Raw genomic sequence first — 20,285 nt, forward strand, 5'->3', positions numbered from 1 at the left:
GTAGGTTTGGTTATTATAACCTTTCCTTGATTCTTAGGAGGCTCCTCTTCCTCAGGTTTTGTTTCCTCTACTTCATCTTAATCATCTTCATATTCTTATCATACAAACAAGGTCAATTGATATTATATCGATAATATTTACTTTGATATTAAATTCTAAGAAATTTACTTCTTACCTTGGATATATTCCTTCTATCTTACAGGTTGTGGGTTCCTAATTTTAAAACTCGGTGGGGCAGTCTAGGTGTTCATTTTTATTGTAGTCTTGATTTTCTAGTCAGTAACAGTTGGCAGTTTTTATCCTGCGACTTTCGGTTACGTTCTAGAATTATAAAGAGTTTCAGGTTCCTTGAAAACATGTTTCTACATTAAGCCTAAAAAAGTTTGCATTGGGTATAATGCAACACTATTCTACTACATTATATTGACATGTCTAAAAACAGAATTCTTATTTTTGTTCTTACAAATAAGTTTTAGTATGCTTCCATATTTCTAAACATTTTTAAAATAATATATTACAAATAAGTTTTGGAAGATATAATTGATATTATTTAAGCATAAAATCTAAAATAAGTATTGTTCCATAAACGAAAACAAGAAATATTACTGTTTGTGACTTCCAAAGTTGCCAAGATCGAGTAAGGTATTTCGTTTTCTCTTCTCCATGACAAAAGAGACATTGTTACTATCTATTTTACAAAATATGTGAAAAATTAACTTGCATAGAAATTGTGTTGGATGGAAGTGGAATGATACGACACCAGCCAAGGAACCTGAAGCCAATTATTACATCCAAAACTATTACAACATACCATTGTCCCTCAATTTATAACTCCCTTACAAATTTCATTTAGTTATTATTCCCTTGTCATAAAGCTATCCATCAAAGCCAAAAGCATTGAACTAAGAGTTTACTACTAAGAGAGATCTCCCGTCCATTTCAATCAATGTTTCATAGGGCATGGCATTGTAAAAGGTATATATATGGTAGAGGCAACCAAGCTCCCAACTAGTTAATCCTCACGCTGAAATTCATGTTGAATTTATACCGATTAAGCCTCATGTGAGAATTGCCACATCTAAGAAATCCCCCGTCTATCCACAGAACGAAATAAAAGTGTCAAAAAGTTTGGTCATATTCAGAAGAAAAAATTAAAAAGGGTACTGTAAATTACTTACCTGAAAACTTAAATCTGCAAGAGCTTGACTACCATCATCTGGGCGTCTTACGTTTGGGTGAGCATAGGTCACTCCAACCTTGAAAACAAAGTCGACCACCATCTTTACATGTTAGGGAAAGAACAATTTCAATAAAATTGAACAAATTATCTACATATCTTGATGTTTAGTAATGCATCTCTTCATTTGAAAAAACAGTGAAGATGATGTCCCCGCCTTAATTATTAATTTCAGTAATTGAAAAACCTGCCACAATACGGTAGGGCACAACCTCACCTGTCTAACCACATTACGGCCTCTTCTGTCAGGATACACAAAGGCAAAGGATAGTTTTGCATCTCTTCTTCTTGCTGCAGTTGCAACCTCTTTCACCTGTAACAAACAGAGGTAATTTTATAAGACACCAAGCTCTATCAAGAACTCGTTTCCTTTACCACATGCCTAAATAGATGTCATATCACCTAGAAATCTCATTAATTTTCTTGCCTGAACCCTAGCCCCATGGTAATTTGGACTTCGAATGGGATTTGTTACTAAACTATGCTGCATGAACCCACGTTTGTGTGATGCTTATTAAATTTTAATGCCATTATTAATGACTCTTATTAATATTATAATGATTGTGATTTAATGCACTGATAATCTGTTATGGTTAGCCCGAACTGACAAATTTGCAGAGTTGTGTGAGAATGGTCGGTTGCAGGCATCAGAGCTACGAAGTAAAGTGGATTCTCTGATCCAGAGATAAGAGATTGACAACAGCTACTGTTGTCCTAGCATCTAGACCTTGCTTAAAAGTTCTGCATTAACCTTCACTTCATCTAATCCAATATCAGGTACGTGGAGTATGGCTAAATGGTCCTTAACGTAAACTTTGAAAGGAGTAAGAGGTTAGTTCCAAAATAAATTCTGCAGCAGAAACAAAAGTTTGGGGTTAAGTTATTAAATATATATTTATATCTAGGTATGATATTGAAATGTAAGCTAAAATGAATAATATATAATAGAAAAAAACTAAAAATAAAACATAAGTAGCTAATAAATATCAATAAATTATAAACTTATAATTTTCACTTATTGGATGTGTAGAAACTTGAAATAGTAAGTGCCAGATAAGTTCATTTTGGGCTACGCCATAAATCAAAAAGAAAAGCCAACCAACATGTAGCAAAAGGAAAAATTAAATGTTAAGGCATGGGAAGAGGCCGGCGGAGTCAACTTGCAGGAGATTTTATGTAGTGGTCAGTTGCCCTTCCTATGTCAAGGAGACCATCTGCACAAAAAGGTAATGGTGCCAGGCATGTACTATACCCTGAGAAGCATGGCTACAGCTACTAAGGCACATTTTTGCAGAATTGACCTGTAAAAAAGAACGGCATGCCACAGGAGCAGAACCCTCTACCTCTTTTATATGTCATTGAAAGCTTCATTCAAAAGGAGAGGACACAAGAGAAAGGCATTGGATGGAGCTAGTACAAGATTAAGAAGGAAGAAAATGCTAGCTGATTGGAAGGTTTTCCAGGCACCAAGTTGAGTCTGAGTGCCCATGCAGGTTCCATCTCTTCTTCTTCTATCAGACTAGGTACTTTCTAAGAGGGTTGTGTAAGTCATTTCTTGTACTGAACGCCTGGTTTGAAACACAATATTATATGCTTGCTGCTATTAATCGTGATTTGTGGGAAAGACAGAAAGTAGAAATTACCTGGAATTTGTTTACAAATTAGTTGATACCTTTGTTGTGACTCACCATTCTCTTATCATACAAGGAATATCAATTGGCCATCTGAACATAGTCAAACAGCACTCGGTACTAATGCTTTCATAGTAGATACTCTAATGCTCTTAGCTTTCATGCAAGACTAGGATAATTCATACAATTCAGAAAAACAAATATTATTTATACGACTCTTTCTACATAAGTCCAACCTTGGTTGGAGAAGGAAGAAGATACTAAAATGCAATTTATCTCTTATGGTTTGGTGGTCACTCTTAGCAGCCATGCTAATAGAACTTGCAGTCGGTCTACCTTATATATCCCTGACTGTTAGTTAAGGGGCAGCTGTTTTTAGTTTTCTTGGATGCTGTAATATCTTCTTTTAAGCACCTGTAAGATTAAATTCTATATGCTGCAATGCAATGCATGAAAAAATATCCTAGAAAAGAAGCAAATTTACAATTCAATAAAAATTTGCCCAGCCTGTTGGAATCATTTGCCGTTATGCCAAACGCTCAAACTGTCAAAACCCTATACAAATGCCAGATTTAACCCGACCTGCGGGAGGCAGTTGAGCCATGTCACAAGTCCCCAAGGAGGTGCTGACCACCAAGTCAACAATCTCCCTCTCAGCACCAACAGAGCCTTGAGAAACCACTAAAGAGAGACTCAAAACTGTGACCCAAGGCTCTGTTACCAATTGTTGGAATCATTTGTCATTGCGATAAGAGCTTGAACTGTCAATGCCTGATACAAACGCAAAATTTAACCAAACCCACGGGAGATAGTCAAGCCATGTCACGAGTCCCCAAGGAGGTGCTGACTACCAAGTCATCACAAACTTACATTGCTAGTTTCTTATTGATGAATTTAAAATATGTGAGTCAGATTATGTTATCCTCAAGAGTATCTCAACCATAATTTATAGTTAGAATGGATACATCAACAGATCACTCATTTACATATATATATTTTACTACTTCACCTCCAATTTGTTCAACATGGTTGGTTGAAGTAAACTAGAAATCTTCTTACAAGTAGATAAATTATAGTTATTTATTATTTGGGACAATAAAAATTGTAATATGATTCCATAAGTGGGTCTCATGAAATGTCACATGCACAATACCCCAGAAGCACTGCCATGCCATAGAGGCGGCCCAACTTTGATATAAACGAAGCATGTGAGAAATGTAGTTCTTAATTTTAAACAATCATCTCAAAATACATAAAACTCAGCTCAAACTTGACTGCTGGATGTACCTTAAGTAAATGGTAGATTAAAATGACAAAGACGTAAGATTTAAACCATCACAGCCTTGCATAACCATAAAAAAAATGATAGCAGTAGAAAGATTTAGGAACTCAGTATAGAAGTATGTTGTTTGGAAAATGCATATTGCAAAGACTTATAATTAATTGGAGTGGTTATTTTTACCATGAATGTTCAATCAATGAATTTGTTGTGGGAAGGGTTTATCAACTAAACTAATCAAGAAAAGGTTGGTCGACTTTAGTTTCAACAAGAGAGATTTTTTGGATAAGTTATATTCTACCCCTACACACTTTCAATGTCAACGATTCCTGTAACTAAACACAGAACAGCTGCAAGGTCTTTTATGCCATGTGAATAGCAGTCACAACTTAGCATATGCCTATATTTGCCTTCTTCCTTGGCATGTTTGATACCTTTTCTCATCTGATTAATATCTGGAAGAACTTCAGAATAAATAGGTGAACGAACTCTGTTTCATTTTACCATTATTGGGAATAGACTAAGGAGTCATCACAAGATGTCTGGTGAAGGGTCTATTCTACCAGCCTTCATTAGGTAGGCTTAGAAACTATCTGCTCTCAAATTAGGATTTTCTTTCCAGTCATAGTGCTAAGCCGGGTACAGGCACTGGCATTCACGATAGAGCTCGGATCATATGAGAGCATTAATAGAGGATTTTATTCAACATGCAGTCTAGGCTCTAGCCCTCTCTATTAGAAGTGATCACCTAAGGATAAAATCCTATTACCCACTTAAGATAAGTTATCTACTCAAGATTGAACATACTTAAATAGCCTATCATGTCAGGAGACTGTCAGTCATAGCACCTATTTAGTGATGATTACCACCAGTTGCAAGCAAACAAGGGATACCACGCATTGATATAGGATATTGGATGAGTTCCGCTGGAAGCATGTGAACCTAAGTACAAATTGCATGCTAGAGATAGATGTTGTCATTGCTTGGTCGATGGATTGTTAGGAAAGGAAGGTTTCTAATGAGAATGGATAGATAACAACCAAAACAAACATCAGTGTGTGACATTAATTTGGTTTACCACTCAAATGGTGATCGACTTGATGACCAATCTCCTTAATGGAGTTCCTTTGAAATGTCCTTGGTAACCTCATGAGGCTCCCAGTAAACTACCCAACCTAAATCCAAGAGCACATCATATTCATATTATAATAAACTTGCCCACATCCCACAAGCATTAAGAACCTCCACCAATGGGCCAGCTTCCCCCTTTGGACCAATCCCATAAGCAGCAGAACTGTCAACTATGATCAATTCCCTCCTTACATCAATTAAAGCACCTCTCCGCCCATATGAGGCAGAAATTAGTTCAAAGGAGCCAGTAAACTACATCTACTTACCTTATTTCCTCCACAACTCATTCACGGTTGACTATGGAATAAAGTAATAAACAAACTCATATATGCAAACACATAGTTTAACCCTCTGCACTCAATAACTAGTAATTCATATAACAGAATTGATTGTATATACGCAAGTCAGATGCATCATTATCCATAATGGCCATGAGGGCTAATTAAGTGCATTATTATTTATTATTGCACATAGGCAGATTGAATGCATAAAATGTTCAGCTTCCATACTGATCCATAGATGCAGTTTCAACTGTTACATTAAAATCCGAAGTCTGATTTCTCATATCAAATTAATCTCTTAGATTGATCTCCCACATTAAAATGGAGATCTATTTTACTTCCTTGATATCAAACCTTATTCATCTTGTTAATGTTATGAGACACTGAGAGGCAATGGGGGTAGGAGGGGGGTGAATCAGTGAAATCAAGAACTCAAATACTTTCACCATTAACTTCCACAAAATATATCATGCAATGGAAATAATAATGTAATAGCAAAGTAAATCAAACGTCCACACACACAACACTTTTAACACAAGTATTTTTCATGTGGAAACCTGGGTCAAAGGGAAAAACCATGGTGGGAATTAGTACCCACAAATTCCCACTACTGTAGTAATATGTTGCCCTATTAGGAGGATTACATCTACCCGGTTAAGAGTATTTAGCCCTGTTAGAAGCTCACAATAAAGATCTTTTAGGATCTCCCTGGCTAAGGGATTTAGAACTCATTCTGAGAGTCACCTTGTTAGAGGATTCAATTTTCAGACCTGTTAGGATCCTGCACACACCCTGTTAGAAGTGACCCTATTAAGGGATTTAGCTTGTCAACCTGCTAAAATCAACAAGTGGTGGATGATTTAAAAGTTGCACTCAATGCATGAAAGATCCAATAAGTTCCTGACCAATGCTCTTCTCTTGATCGCTTCTACCACAGAGTACTGCTGCCATAATAACAAATATCGCACCAACTGTATCCGAACATTGATCTTAAAGATCCCTTCTATACTATTCTTAAGGGGGTGGGAGAACCTTAAAAGCATTATCTTTAGTTGAATCCAAAAGCAATTCAAATTCCATAAGCGAGCGTTGTAACCTTGAGTTTTGTGCCTTGATGTCACCCCAATCTCGGCTAACCACTTTGACTTTTAAACAAACAACATAATATTTACCAGTTTGTTGAATCTATAGAAGTATACTCTATTGGTTAACTGTTCTTCACATTGGGACCAGTAGACTTCATCGAATCTTCACTTCTAAATTTGCAGTAGATATTCTTTCACAAATCAATTCAAATGCCTCTGACAAACATATCTTGTAAACCACTCAGCAGAATTCATTAACCATACTACCACGCATCCAATTTAGTACAGTTGACTGTGCTTTACCCAATACACTATACACTTAACAATTTTATATATTTGATCAATCTATCCATCAGTATAACTGTTCTATGACCTGTAGATCATCTAGCTGTCAGCAATGACAACATAAGAATGATGATCAAACCAATCTAACATGTCTAATCTTGTTGCACATCATCATCATGCCAACACATCTTCAGTTTACTCTTACAATCTGAAAAATATTCTTTTATTGCTACTGCAACCTTTTCAAACTCCCTTATCTCCAACTTTCCTTACATAAATATCATTCCCTTTTGCAATGATCAACCTTTCATAATCACTACCTTTTGAGTGAGCCACTAGTAGAATATTGTAAAAAAATTTAATGGTCCTCTGAGACTTTCATTTAGGTAGCTTCTAGTTTTGTCTTCATGGTTTCATAATAGAAAAATTGTCTTTGTAAATCTATATAAGGAGCCTTCATCTCCTTTATTCAGAAAAATTTGATCTACCATAACATGGTATAAGAGTGGGTCGATATAAGAGTGAGTCGGTGGGATTTCATAAAAATTGTTGTTAAAACAAATTCAAGCCTCTTCTGGTCTGGAATTTTTTTCAGAAATTAGTTTTTTTATTTTTTTAAATTAAAAACGTTGGAGGTATTTAATGAAAGTTTTGTTGTTCATCCTCAAAAGAGTTCTTGCTAAAAATCGTGAGTCGTCAAGGGTTTTGGTCATGTGATTTCCTAGTTTGAGCAAAAATCTCTAACTTTCAAAGGTTGCATGCACTTGTTGCTTGTGTGCATTTTGCGAGTTGCATGTTGCTTGCATATGTTGTTTACCATGTGTAGTCACATGGCTTGCCTCATGAAGGTTTCTCTAATGGGTTTTCATAATCTTTTCCCTCAAAAAATTTCTTCTGGCTTTTCAAAAATAATATCCCTTTAAAAATATTTTGGTAGGGTTTTAATATTTTTCCCCTTGGTAATTTGGGTTTATATGTTTTTCCTTTATTGTTTCCCTCAAAAATTAACGTTTTGCTCCAGTCAAGAAGGTCTCTCTAGGTTCTAGAAAGATTTTCCCATGTTTCGAATGTTTCATATATGTCTTCGATTTTGTGATTGCTATTTGTTTGGTTTTTTTTAATTTCATACAAAAAAATTGTTTCCGGATTCTGTAATTTGCTAAATTGGATGGGATTCCTTTGTGGGTTTTCACTATTTTTCCCCAAAAAAAAGTACTACTTGTAATCTTTGGTTTGGCAATTTTGACCTAAAAAATTGTCACCTTTTCCAATTTGTTTAAGTGCATCGTGCTCTTCTACAAAAATTTGGAAGGTGTGTCGCTTTTTCCTCAAAATAATGATAGTTGTTCTCAGTGTCTCTCTGGCTACAAGGAGGGTCAACTATGTTATCCAACATCAGGTTGGGCATTTTGTGATGATTTCTGATCAGAATCTTTGCAGACTCTAGGAGGTATAGTGGCAAACTCATCTCAAAGGTAAGCTCTTGTCTCTTGTTATAGAGCATTCTAAAGAAAGGGGAAAGCCTTCTCTATATTTTCTAGACCGATTTTGGCTACTCATGGTCATAAACATTTTACAAATCCACGGAACGTCTAAGCAGCAGCAGAATGATCTGAAAAATTAATGACCACATGTACAACCTTCTGCAAGGTAGTTAGACGATGACCATTTAAAGAAGATATTAGAATATTGTAATGTTTTTTATTGGTCATCTTAGTTAGTCTTTAGTCTATTGGGTAGTTTTTATTTTTGTTTTTAGTTCACGATATAAACATTGTCTTTGTAAATATATTAAAGTTGCTTTCAGCTCCTCCCTTCAATAAAAAATAGATTTACCTCAGTCACAACCTTCCATAATTACCACCCTTCGAAAGAGTCACACACCTATTAGTGCCCTTGAGAAGAGTCACTTCTTTATTTTCTTCCAACTTGTTTCTCCTTGCATTAATCCTTCTTTAATTCTTGTACTCCCCTCTTTCTTCCTTCCCCTTTATCTCCTTTCAAATGAACTCTCCTCCCTTTTATATCTTAGGCTGAGAGAGTCACAGCTCTTCATTGGATATATCTAGATCTTTGTGAGGCCTCGCCCCAACCCATCGTAGCATAGTGATACATTACTATTATTTTGATATTCACGACTCGAGATGTCGAGACATTATCTGATGCTTAGAACATACTATACTATTTCATGTTGTGCAATGTTACATTCAAATATATTTGATGTTTGTCATTTAATGTTTCATGTATATGTATGTTGATGAAATCAGTAATGTAGGATTGAGACTTTGATTTAAGAGACTTTAAATGGTTAAGAATTAAGCAGGATGAAGAAACCCTTATTGATGTATGTTTCAATTTATGTGGATTTATGATACGTATACATATATGTACATGTGATTTTACGTGACTACTGATGTGTGCAATGAGTGTGCAGATATTTTAGCCGAGGAACCCTACGGAGGAACAAAACTGATCTCTGTGTGCTAATTTTGGAAACCTTGTTGTTCGTAATTCACGTATTGTATTGTAAGATGTATGTATGTATCTTCCTATGTTCAGTGAATGTTAGTGTTCGTAATTATGTTCTTTTAGTGTCGCTTGACACTCGTAAATTGGTTATGTTCCTCAGTATGCTGATTTGGGGTTAGTTGTGTAACCTTTGGACCCAAGTTGGTTTAAGTTAGTGTCAGTTTGCTAATTAGGTTCTTAATCGAGGTTAGTCATCCCTTAATCCGGATTAGTGCTTAATCTGCATGTTAGAGTAGTTAGAAGGTCCTATTTTATTCCTAGATTTTGTTTGGCTCTAAACCTTTTTCCTAAGGCTTAAAACATGAAATAATTATACCCAAAGGGTATGGGTATGAGTTAGGGGTCTTTTCCAACCCCTAAGCCCCTTTTTTTGACTTTTGAGGCCACTCAAAAAGTCTCATTTTGCCTTTGTGCGAAAATTGAATATGACCATCTTGAGTTACCTCACCTCACCTCCACTTAGTGTTTAACCCTAGTGTGGGTTGAGTTAGGAGTTTCTAGAATTGCTAGTGGCTGAAAGTAGTTATTGCTCCTTTTGGTGGTTGAGTTTGAGGCTTATTTAGAGGCCCTTTTTGGACTTGTGGAGGTTGTTACCCAATCTCTACATTTAGAGAGGAGTTTTTTTTTAGAAGATTGAAGGAAGGAAGTGGAAACTCTACTCAAACTTGTTCATTGCCATTACCTCTTGTGAAGGTAGGAAATTCTCATCTCCCTTATTCAGTTTTCATGTTTGTTTCATGCTTATGCTACCTTGTTGTTGTTTCAATGTTTGTATGTTTGTGGGTATGTTGGGAAGATTTGAAAACCATGTTATTTTGGATTTTTTCCTTTCATGTTTATGTTTGCAATTTTGAGATTTTTCTTGCATGGGTGTTTTGGTATTACTCACTCTTGGAGAGGGCAGAAGTGACCAATTTTGGGAAAGGTCTATTTAGTTGGACTCCAACCAGTGTAGAGTCTCTTCTCAGGATGAGAAGAGGGAGAGAGGGCAGGGTGTTATGGGCCCCTACCCGTCAGCACAAACCTCGTATGAGTATGGCATGGTTAAATGGAAGAACGGAAGTTCTTGGTTAATAGCCCCGATTGGGCATCTCATTTGTTGTTGTGCTTGACTTCTCCTGTTGGAAGAATCCACCTTTCCCTAGTGTTGATTCATTGTGGATCTTATTGTGAAAACCTTGTATGTATATGCATGTTTGAATTGTTCTTGGTCATGTTTTTTGTCACCTAATCTGATTATGTTCCCTCCATGGTTCTAGAATGAATTGCAAAAAACATTATAAATTCCTTGATGAGGGTCATGAAGAAAATTCAATTTAATTGTTGAAATTTGGGATTGATATCCTATTGTAAATTGTATTCTAAACTTTGTTGTAAATGGCAACGAAGCCGAGTTTTCTTCCTAGTTCTTTCTCGGCTGAGCCTTTGAATCAAGTTTGCCAATAAAATTGGTGTTTTGAGTATAACTGGACATCATGTGACTTAATCGTGATTTAAATTTAGATGGATGAATCTCAAAAATAGGATGGAATTGATGATGTTCAATTTGGTAAAATTTCAAGTTTTCTTTTATGTTGAAAATGAAAATTATGATCATGGATGTAGATTCAGGTTGCATGATTATTTGAATCAACAAGTATTGCATTATTGAATAAAATGGATAATTTATATTCTTGGTATGTTAAGGTTGTAATTAGGCTTTATGGACTTTCATTTAAAAGAAATTATTGACAAAGGTCGAATTATTCCAATTTAAGATTTATAGGAGATCAAATGATTTTGGTATAAATGTTTTAAATCTATTCCAAAGAAAAAAATACACCTTGGAAAAAAATATATATTTTGCTTGCCTTGTAATTTCTATACTTAGTAAATTTTTCATCAAAAAAAATAATGTGTGTTGCAAGAGAGTAAAACTCTCTGCCTTTTGTATGGGAGTAGAAATTAAATGGGTTTGAGCAACAAGGAATATTCCTTAAATGATTCTTTTTATTTAAAATTTTGGAATTAAACAAAATAGTTGTTAAATTTACAAAGGAAATTTTAAAAAAATAAAAATAAAATATATTTATAACATCTCCTCCTAATTATCTCCTCGCCTATAAAACTTTATGAGTTTATTGTTTCCCTTTGGCCTTGGACGTCAATTTAGATTGGATTTAGAAAGGTAGTTATGTCCAATCAAGATCTTGGCTGTCTTGATGGGAGGGTGACGTCACCCTGCCACCCTATCCCATCCCCATCCTCCTCCTTATCTAGCGCCCAGTTTGGATGGTAAAACATTTATGTTGGGGGGGGAAAGTTTGCTTGTTGTCATAAGTATGAAATGGGTGGTCTTTTCCTTAATTATTCCTTTTCCCTTGTCTCTGCTCACGTGCCCACTGCTTGGGATGCGTTTTTCTCCATTTTGGGCTGCGTGGGAAGGAGTGTGACTGCTGCCATGTCAGTGACATGACATGAGTTGAGGTCTTTGGTATAAGTCTTGGGTTGTAGTAAAGTTTGCTTAATGAAATCTGCTTTAAAAAACTTCATCTCCTCCATGATCCAGCGTACTCTTTTTTGATGTGAAGGCTTGGATTGCGTGGGGCCTAGGTAGAGGTGTTGGGGGTCAAATCGACTTGACTAGTGGCCAAGTGGGATGATTAGTGGTTAGGGGTAGGGTAGCTTGGATTAGTATAGGTTAGAGTTAGTAGGTAGGTTAGTTGTTAATAAGTTTAGTTGTTTTATATGTTAGTTAAGTTGTTTGTTAATTTTAATTTGTATGTTATTTAATGTTTAAATTAAGTTAGTATTAGATGTTAGTTTAGATTAAGATAAGTTAGTTGGTTTGTTTTAATTTACTTATTTTATTCATGTCATGTAAATTAATTTAGGTGAAGTCAGTTCTAATTTGATTAAGTATAGATAATTGTTTTATTTATATTTAAGTTAAATTTTGTTTTAGATAGTGCTTGATCTAAAACTAAGTTGGGTTTTAAGTTATTATTTATTTTTAAGATAGTTGTCGAGTTGTATTAAAATGGAATTAGTTTAGTATGAAATTAATATTAAAATAAATTTAGTTTAGATTTAATTTAAATTCGATTAAATTTTTGTTGAGAATTAAGCTAAGTTGTAGATTTAAGAAATGTTAGTATTTAATAGTATCTTTGATAATTTGTTTAATTAGTGTCCTAATAACTAAAGTTATTCGAATAATTTTAAAGATATTCTATACAAGTATATAAAATTTCCACTGTGATAAAACTTTTTAGAAATTTGATTGTTAAGATAATTAACCGATTTAATGATGAAGGATAAATCAATGATTAATTCATGTGTGAAAATTTTTAAAACTTAAGATGTATCGTAGAGATCCTATACTTAAACTGTAATCACAATCATTTCAAAACTTGAGCAATATCATTATTAAAAAAAAAATTGTGTGTTTTTGCCCTCGTAGTTTGGGCATGACAATCTTTCCTTAATTAATTTGTAATTATGCTCTATTACACTACATTTATTTAATTATTTTGATACTTTAATTTTAATATTATTATTAAATCCTATTTTCAAAAGGGGGATTACACATGAAGATGTCTTTAATCAAGGAAGTTTAGGTTCTAACATTCATAGAGGAATTATTAAACTCTTACCTAAGGGTAGTGATAAGACCGAAGTTAAGAACTAGAGACCCATTATGCTATTGAATCTATCATATAAAATTATTGTTAGGGTGTTGGCCAAAAGAATAGGGAGGCTTCTCAATGAGTTTATATCTCCAACTCAAATTGGCTTCATTAAGGAGAGATTCATTCTTGAAAATGTGATAACCAGTTGGGAGGCAATGCATTGTGTTGGTTCCCAAAACTGCAGATTGGAAATCCAAGAGCCTGCCACTTTTCCGATAAGATTCCACAATCAATTTTGGCCAACGAACGAGAATCACATTGATTCCCCTGCACTTAGGCTCCGCTACACCCAGACAGGTAGACCTTCACCTCAAACGTTGACTGCCTGGTTTGAGGTTTTTCTATAGCGAATTTAAGCTTTGTTGTTCTCCAGCTGGCAAGGTTTTTGAACTCGATTAATATGGAGTTATGTGATAGTTTCAAATTAATGTTTTGTATAAGGTTTTTAACAATGGATTTAAGGTTTGTGCTAAGGAAGTTACAAATTTTTTTACTTCAAATATAAATCCAATACTTCAATGATAAAAGACCAATGCTTTAGCTTATTCGGGCAACAGAGTCAACTACAATGAATATTATAACGTACAACTTTATAATGTTCTATGCACTTATACTATCAACAGTTTAATAATCAAGATGTGACAAATCAAATATATATACGTAATTCTAAACTAGTCCATATTGTGCTTTAACTCCTAAGGTCGGGGAGACATACTCAACACAGATTCGAAAACAATTAAATATTTCACAATATCTACAATGATCAAGTTTAAAATGTCATAGATGACCCCGTCCACTTATCTGACATAAACTGTTTACAGAATTTAAAAAATGATTATAAAGGACCAACCAACTGGAATTTAATTCTCCATGCCATTTAAATAATCATAAAGCAATAAGTTTTGTAAGTATTGAAATATAATATTAGAATATATTATAAAGTCATATTTTGCTCCTTATTCTTCCAAACAAATAAATATATGACTGTTGAATACTATATTATGAGTACGTTATCCCTCCCTACAAATGCTTTCCTTCTTCTCTTATATGTTTGAATATCTTGTCTTTCTATCTCTTCCACTATTTATAGCCTCTTACTTTAAAGATGTGACTCGTCATATGAAAAGTCACAAATAAAAATTATCGCACCTCTTCATTTTTTAATAACTTTCTTTTGACTTTTGAATAACATAAATCCTTTCGGCACTTTCTTCACTTCATTGTTGAGTATTTAATAACAAATAGCAATTAAGGTAGGAAAATATTTCTCCATCCACACTGAGGGAAAAAGAAATGCTAGGCCATAACCTTTAATTGCAATCTCATAAGTTGTTCTTGAAGAATCCGTGAATTATACAGCTGCACATCTTTCCACCTCTGTAATATTGGTTGAGTCTGTTATAGATGTGTGTCGTGGTTCCTGACTTTTTCGTTGACACCATAATCACCTTTTCCTAATTCTCATCAACAATATTTCACAAGGTCTTTCGATCTTCAAGAAAAATTGAATATTTTTGCAAGGTTTTACAAATGGTGAAGGTTTTGCAAATGGGGTTGCAAGCTTTGGGTTTAACCATGAAGGAAACTCTGTAGTTAAGTGCGCTCAAGCTGGAGTAGTACTAGGATGGGTGGCCTCCCAGGAAGTCCCAGTGCTTCACCCCTATGAGCATCACCTAGATCCAATGAGTGCTAAGTATTCCATTTATTCTCATGTGAGATGGATTCATGTTGAATCACTACTCATGAAACATGGGTCATTAAATTTGACTCAAAATCACACAATTGTCATAAAATTTGTTGTCTTGCTTAATGTCTCTCTCGACTCCTTAAATGTTTGGCGCACTTACCTTTGTTTCCACACATAGACTTTCAGACTTGGTGCCACATAAATCTGATGAATAAAACTTCCTCATTACTATATATGCATGTCTTTATCTTCATTTGTTTCTAACAAAACTTGCTTTTGTATAAACTTGATATCCTCCAACTAAGCTTTGTCGATATTTTTGTGCCACCATTGCACATTGTTAGGATGGCTTTGTATAGATTCATTATTTTTTGCCCTCCGCTCTTTCTATGATGCACTTGGTTTCTCATGCCTTCTGAGGACATCTCTTAAGCATATCACACTTGACATCACACCTTAAATCTTTATTGCTTTGTCCATTATTGATGTCGACTCTGTTAATACCTTCTGTGTGTATTTTGATAAATATCTGCATAGATCATTGGCAGGTGATAGTCAGTTTTGTTACACTGAATATCAGATGCAAATGTATTGGTGGGAATAGGAATTCTTAACCGAGAATTCTCTTTGGTGTTCTAAATCATTGCACACAACAGTAATTTGAACTTTGTAATCCTAATCCCTCAAGTTGTGGAATTCAGACATGTTTTCAAGCTCTTCCTCCATATGACCCACAGGACCCAAACTTTGGCTCCTGAACTACATTGTATCCTTCTAATTCGCTATTAGTATCCCATAATTGTTGAAAAGGACACCACCCAGGATTCATTTATCCATACATAGAGGAGCCATTTCCAAAGGAAAGAATTTTTCAACCTGTAGAACCTACAATATTAGTGAATAGTTCAGCCTCAGAAGATATTACTTCCTTATGTTTCACAGTTATCATTCATCTTTGTATGAGCACATATTGCAACTTCAAAAATGATTATGGAACAAAGTAAATTCCGAACAGCATGTGGGAAAACATGACTGTGGTTGTCACAGACTTGGGACACTTCAGTGGGTCACTTTATAGGTTCATTTATAGCCCTTAATTAACATTGAGTTGTGATTGTAAATAAAAGACAAATGCTGACTGTACTCTGTCACAGTCTTCACAATTTCAATAATGATAAATAGGATTATTTCTTAGAAATGGGGTAGAGTTCTTATCCATGGTGTAGAAAAATGTATTCAGGCTCCTTACATTCATATTCTATATCTTACTCCCCATTAGGACCCTATTATGAAGCATGTGTGAGAGCCTTCCCTAGAGAGGCCTTGTTCCAAGGATATTGTTCCTTTTCAGACTTTATTTTGAAGAAGACTTCCGCTGACCTCTCATTAAAAACACACAATTAAAGTATAGGTGAGTATATAATTTCAGATTCTTCATATGACAATACTTTATCACCTTGAATCACAAATAGGGCTCCATCACACTGTGCTAAGAATGAAGGCCAAAATGCAATGATGCTATTGTTAGATTTTGAGGAGGCTCGTGATAGAATAGAATGGCCCTTTCTTACGGTTATGCTACAAGCTTTTGGCTTTCCCCCTTATTTTTGTGAATGGATTAGCATTCTCCTTGAAGCCCACTCCCCAATCATTGATGTCAATGGTGAGCTAACTGGAAGTAACGCCCTATTGCTCTTGCTCTGTTTGTAATTGCAGCAGATGCTCTGTTATATATTCTCAGTGCTCCTCAACTTGGACCTCCACTAAAAGGTATCACACTTCTTAATCGGGATATACTCCTTAATGCTCAGTTTGCAGATGACACTGCTTTATTTATTGAATTAGAAGAGGATAATTTTGATAACATGACAAACAGGCTTCAGTTCTTTTGCTTGGTCTCTGGGGCTAAAGTGGTTCCCCACAAATCTTTCATAGGTTGGCATTGGCAATGGCTTGGACCCAACTTTATTGTTAGGTATTTGGGAGTTCCTTTCTCTATTGAACCATTCCTCAAAGATATGTGGATTTAGCTTTTCTCCAAAATTGAGAAGAGATATTTGAAATGGCAGACTCGTCTTCTTTCCTTGGCAGGACGGGTGCAGGTGGTTCAAAAAGTCCTATCTACTCACCACATCTACTTTTCCTCTGAATGGCTATTTGCTTATCAATCTAACAGTCTTGAAAGGAATATGAGATTTTTTATGGTCAAATGGTTTGGGAAACAAAAGAAGACATTGTGTTGAATGGGAATGGTGTTGTCTACCCAAAAATAAGGGTGGATTGGGCATTAAAGACATGACCTATCATGCTATTGCTTTGGCTTCAAAATGGATCCTTCAAGCTCTCTCTAGGGAGGAACCCTGCAAGGTCCTAGTTAGAAACAACATTAACAGATTTGTCTTTGAAAAAGGTAAAAGGTTGGACCAATGTTCCTCTATGTGATGAAGTATTTGGAAACTTGCAGATGTCTATTTTTGGTTCAAAAGTCTTTCAATCCCTATGAAAGGATTGGTTCCAGGTTAGAAACCTTATTTTGTTCAGGGGAGCCAGTGGTGGTTCTCCTATATACCTTGTTATTGCTAGATCCCTTTGGTGAGGAGTGGAGAAAAATGGAAAAACTCTTGCATTAACTCAATGTTGCTCTGCTAAAAACGGTACAAATATGGTATTTCTATGGTTAAAGATATTCTGATTGACAATCAGTAGGGTCCTAGGATGAAATCTCAGCCATGTATAAAATTCCTAATACTCAGAAAAAGATTTATCCTATAATAACTAAAGTTGTGGGTAATTTCTTTCCTGGACATATCATGAATACTAATTAGTTCTTACAATGGGTGAAAAGGAATGATGGCACTGAATTTTTTAAGATCTGTACCAAGCAGATTTATAATATGTTAAAGGATGGATGCTTTACCTTTGAAAGAGTGAACCAAGGCTGGGGTATGAGTCTGTATGTCTCTAAATGGCCTTTTTATCTTTGAGTTTTTTTTGGCATTCTCCATGTGAATATAAAAAGTCTTATTTTAGATGGCTTTTATTGCTAAAGATACTGGGTGTAGGATATACCCTCCCTCCTGATAAAGACTGTACCATTATGTGTGGTATTTTGTTCTGTTCCCCAAACGAATGAGCATTTATTTTTTGAGTGTAGCTATACTTGTGGTGTATGGTCCATTTTTTTGGTTCAACCATTACATGGAATAGTAGTCCCGGTCTTTCATGGAGTTAAATCTTAGCTGGTTTCGTGGCATGATTTGATTTAAAAGCTAACACCTTTTGGTTTGTTCTTAACATGTGTTATTTTATGGCTCCTAGTGAAGGAGAGTAATTGAGAGATTTTTCAAAGGAGAAGGAGACAGCTTACTGAGTTTGGATGTAACTCATTCACTTTCAAATTATCACAGGTTGCTGCAGCACTTGAAATTTCCAGGGATAGATTCGTGATGCTGATGAGGAAAGGACAACTATTGATACACAAGAAGGATATAATCTTTTGCCAGTATTTCTCTATTCACAAAGACATGCTCAATCAAAGGGAGCTTGAAAATTTGAACCAGCTAATCATAAACCTCAATCTTGATGACAGACAAGCAGGCCCTAGCAGCAATATTCAAGGTCAACAAATTCCTGAAGATGATGCCAATGGAGAAGGATAAGTATCTCTCCGCTGACTGGAGAGTTTATTATGCTTTTCTTGGTTCCAAATGCAAACCAATTTTGTTCTTGTTAATTCCATTCAGTTATCTAGACAGAAACATATAATATTATTTTGACTCATGATGTCAAAGCCAAATCCTAGTTGGTAGCCTGTTAAGTGATACTTGTTGTGAGGGTTTTACACCATCACCCCAAAATTTTGGGGACCCCCTTGTTTTTAATCGCCTTGGCAAATTTTTGGTTTGTCCAACAATTTTGATTTGATTTTGAGAGTTTTAAGTATTAGACGCCTTCAAGCTAAAAGGGAGAAGGGCTAGGTTTATTTTCACCCGGATTCAACTTGATTTTCCAAGAACAACCAATTTCATCCTTAGGCCGGACAAAATTTCAAAAGCAACACTCAACAGGTTAAAATTGCAAAATTTGTACTTAGACATTTTCTTTTGAAAATTTGGATATACTTGTGTAAATTTGGATAATTTTCAAAAAGGTGAAATTTTGTTAGATTTGAATTTTGGAAAATCTTGAATTTTTCTTTGGTGAAAAAATTTATTTTTGTGATGATGAGATCAAATTGCAAAATCAATTTTAGACTCTAGAAATAATTTTTATTTTTGAAACTAAAATTGCTTAGCAAAATCGATTTGAATGGAATTGCAAAAAATTGGCTTCAAATGGACTAAATTTGCCTTGAAAATTTTTTTAACTTAATGAAATTGGTAATTTAATATTGAAAAATGACTTTAGGTTAGCCAAAATCCGATTTTAATGACATATTAATTGCTAAATCATCATTAAATGGAAATATTTAACATCTCCAAGGTATCATTTACTTTCTTTTGCAATTTTGGTCTAATTGGCAATTTTTAAAAGTAAATTTCATCTTGGCAAAATTAATATTTAGCTATGTACTTAATTGTGGGACATAATTGTGCATTAATTATTGTTTTTCTTGCTCCCAGGGTCCCAATCGGCCAGCTGGGGAGGGCAAACAAATTGGGTATAAGAGGAAACTCTCACCGGCTTAGGATTCTCCAAGAATGAAGCCGATTCCAATTTATATTATAAAAGAGATAAAAATGATATGGTAATTCTGATATTGTCTATTGATGAATTACTAATAACGAGTGATGATCATCTCATAAAGCAGTGCAAGAAAGATCTAACTAGAGAATTTGAGATGAAAGATTTGGTACTCCTCTATTACTTCCTAGGACTAAAAGCACGACAGAATTCTAACAGTATCATACTTAATCAAGGGAAGTATACATTAGACATTTTAAAGAGATTTGGAATGTGGAATTGCAAACCTATGTGTTCTCCAATGGAGACTAATCTACATAAACTTAAAGAAGCAACAGTAGAATCACCTTCCATAGATTCTACTCTATACAGACATTTGATTGGGTCCCTTACGTACTTAGTAAATACAAGACCGAATATTTGCTATGCAGTTAATGCCTTAAGTCAGTTTATGTGTGAACCAAAGGAGATTCACCTAGTTGCGATTAAATACATTATGAGATACTTACAAGGCACTCTTAATTTTGGACTCAAATACGAGAAAGTTGCCTTAGACTTACATGGATTCACTGATTCAGATTGGGGTGGAAGTGTTAAACACAAAAAAAGTACGTTAAGATGTTTCAGTTTAGGATCAACAATGATATCTTGGATATGCAGAAAGCAATCTTCAATAACTCTGAGCTCCATAGAAGCCAAATACATTGTAGCAGCAATGGCCTCTCGAGAAGCAGTCTAGCTAAGGAAGTTACTTGTAGGATTATTTGGGCAAGCCATGAATCCTAC

At 34.9% G+C, this 20,285-nt stretch overlaps 1 protein-coding gene across 1 annotated transcript in view; it reads right to left on the reverse strand.

Moving 5' to 3' along the window:
• Positions 1-525: 525 nt before the first annotated feature.
• SAP18 (SIN3 associated polypeptide P18) overlaps positions 526-20,285 on the reverse strand; it is a 62,435-nt gene continuing 42,675 nt past the window's right edge. Inside the window, exons 4-6 of the mRNA XM_089800173.1 lie at positions 1,455-1,550; positions 1,179-1,256; positions 526-1,094 (exon numbers count right to left, since the gene is read on the reverse strand). Of these exons, the coding sequence (XP_089656299.1) occupies positions 1,059-1,094; positions 1,179-1,256; positions 1,455-1,550 (210 nt within the window). The 3' untranslated portion in view covers positions 526-1,058. The remainder of the gene's footprint in view (positions 1,095-1,178; positions 1,257-1,454; positions 1,551-20,285) is intronic.

This window comes from Cupressus sempervirens, chromosome 9 (genome assembly GCF_028749045.1).
Source record: "Cupressus sempervirens isolate cs-2001-9-10 chromosome 9, ASM2874904v1, whole genome shotgun sequence".
Classification (NCBI taxonomy): Eukaryota; Viridiplantae; Streptophyta; class Pinopsida; order Cupressales; family Cupressaceae; genus Cupressus; species Cupressus sempervirens.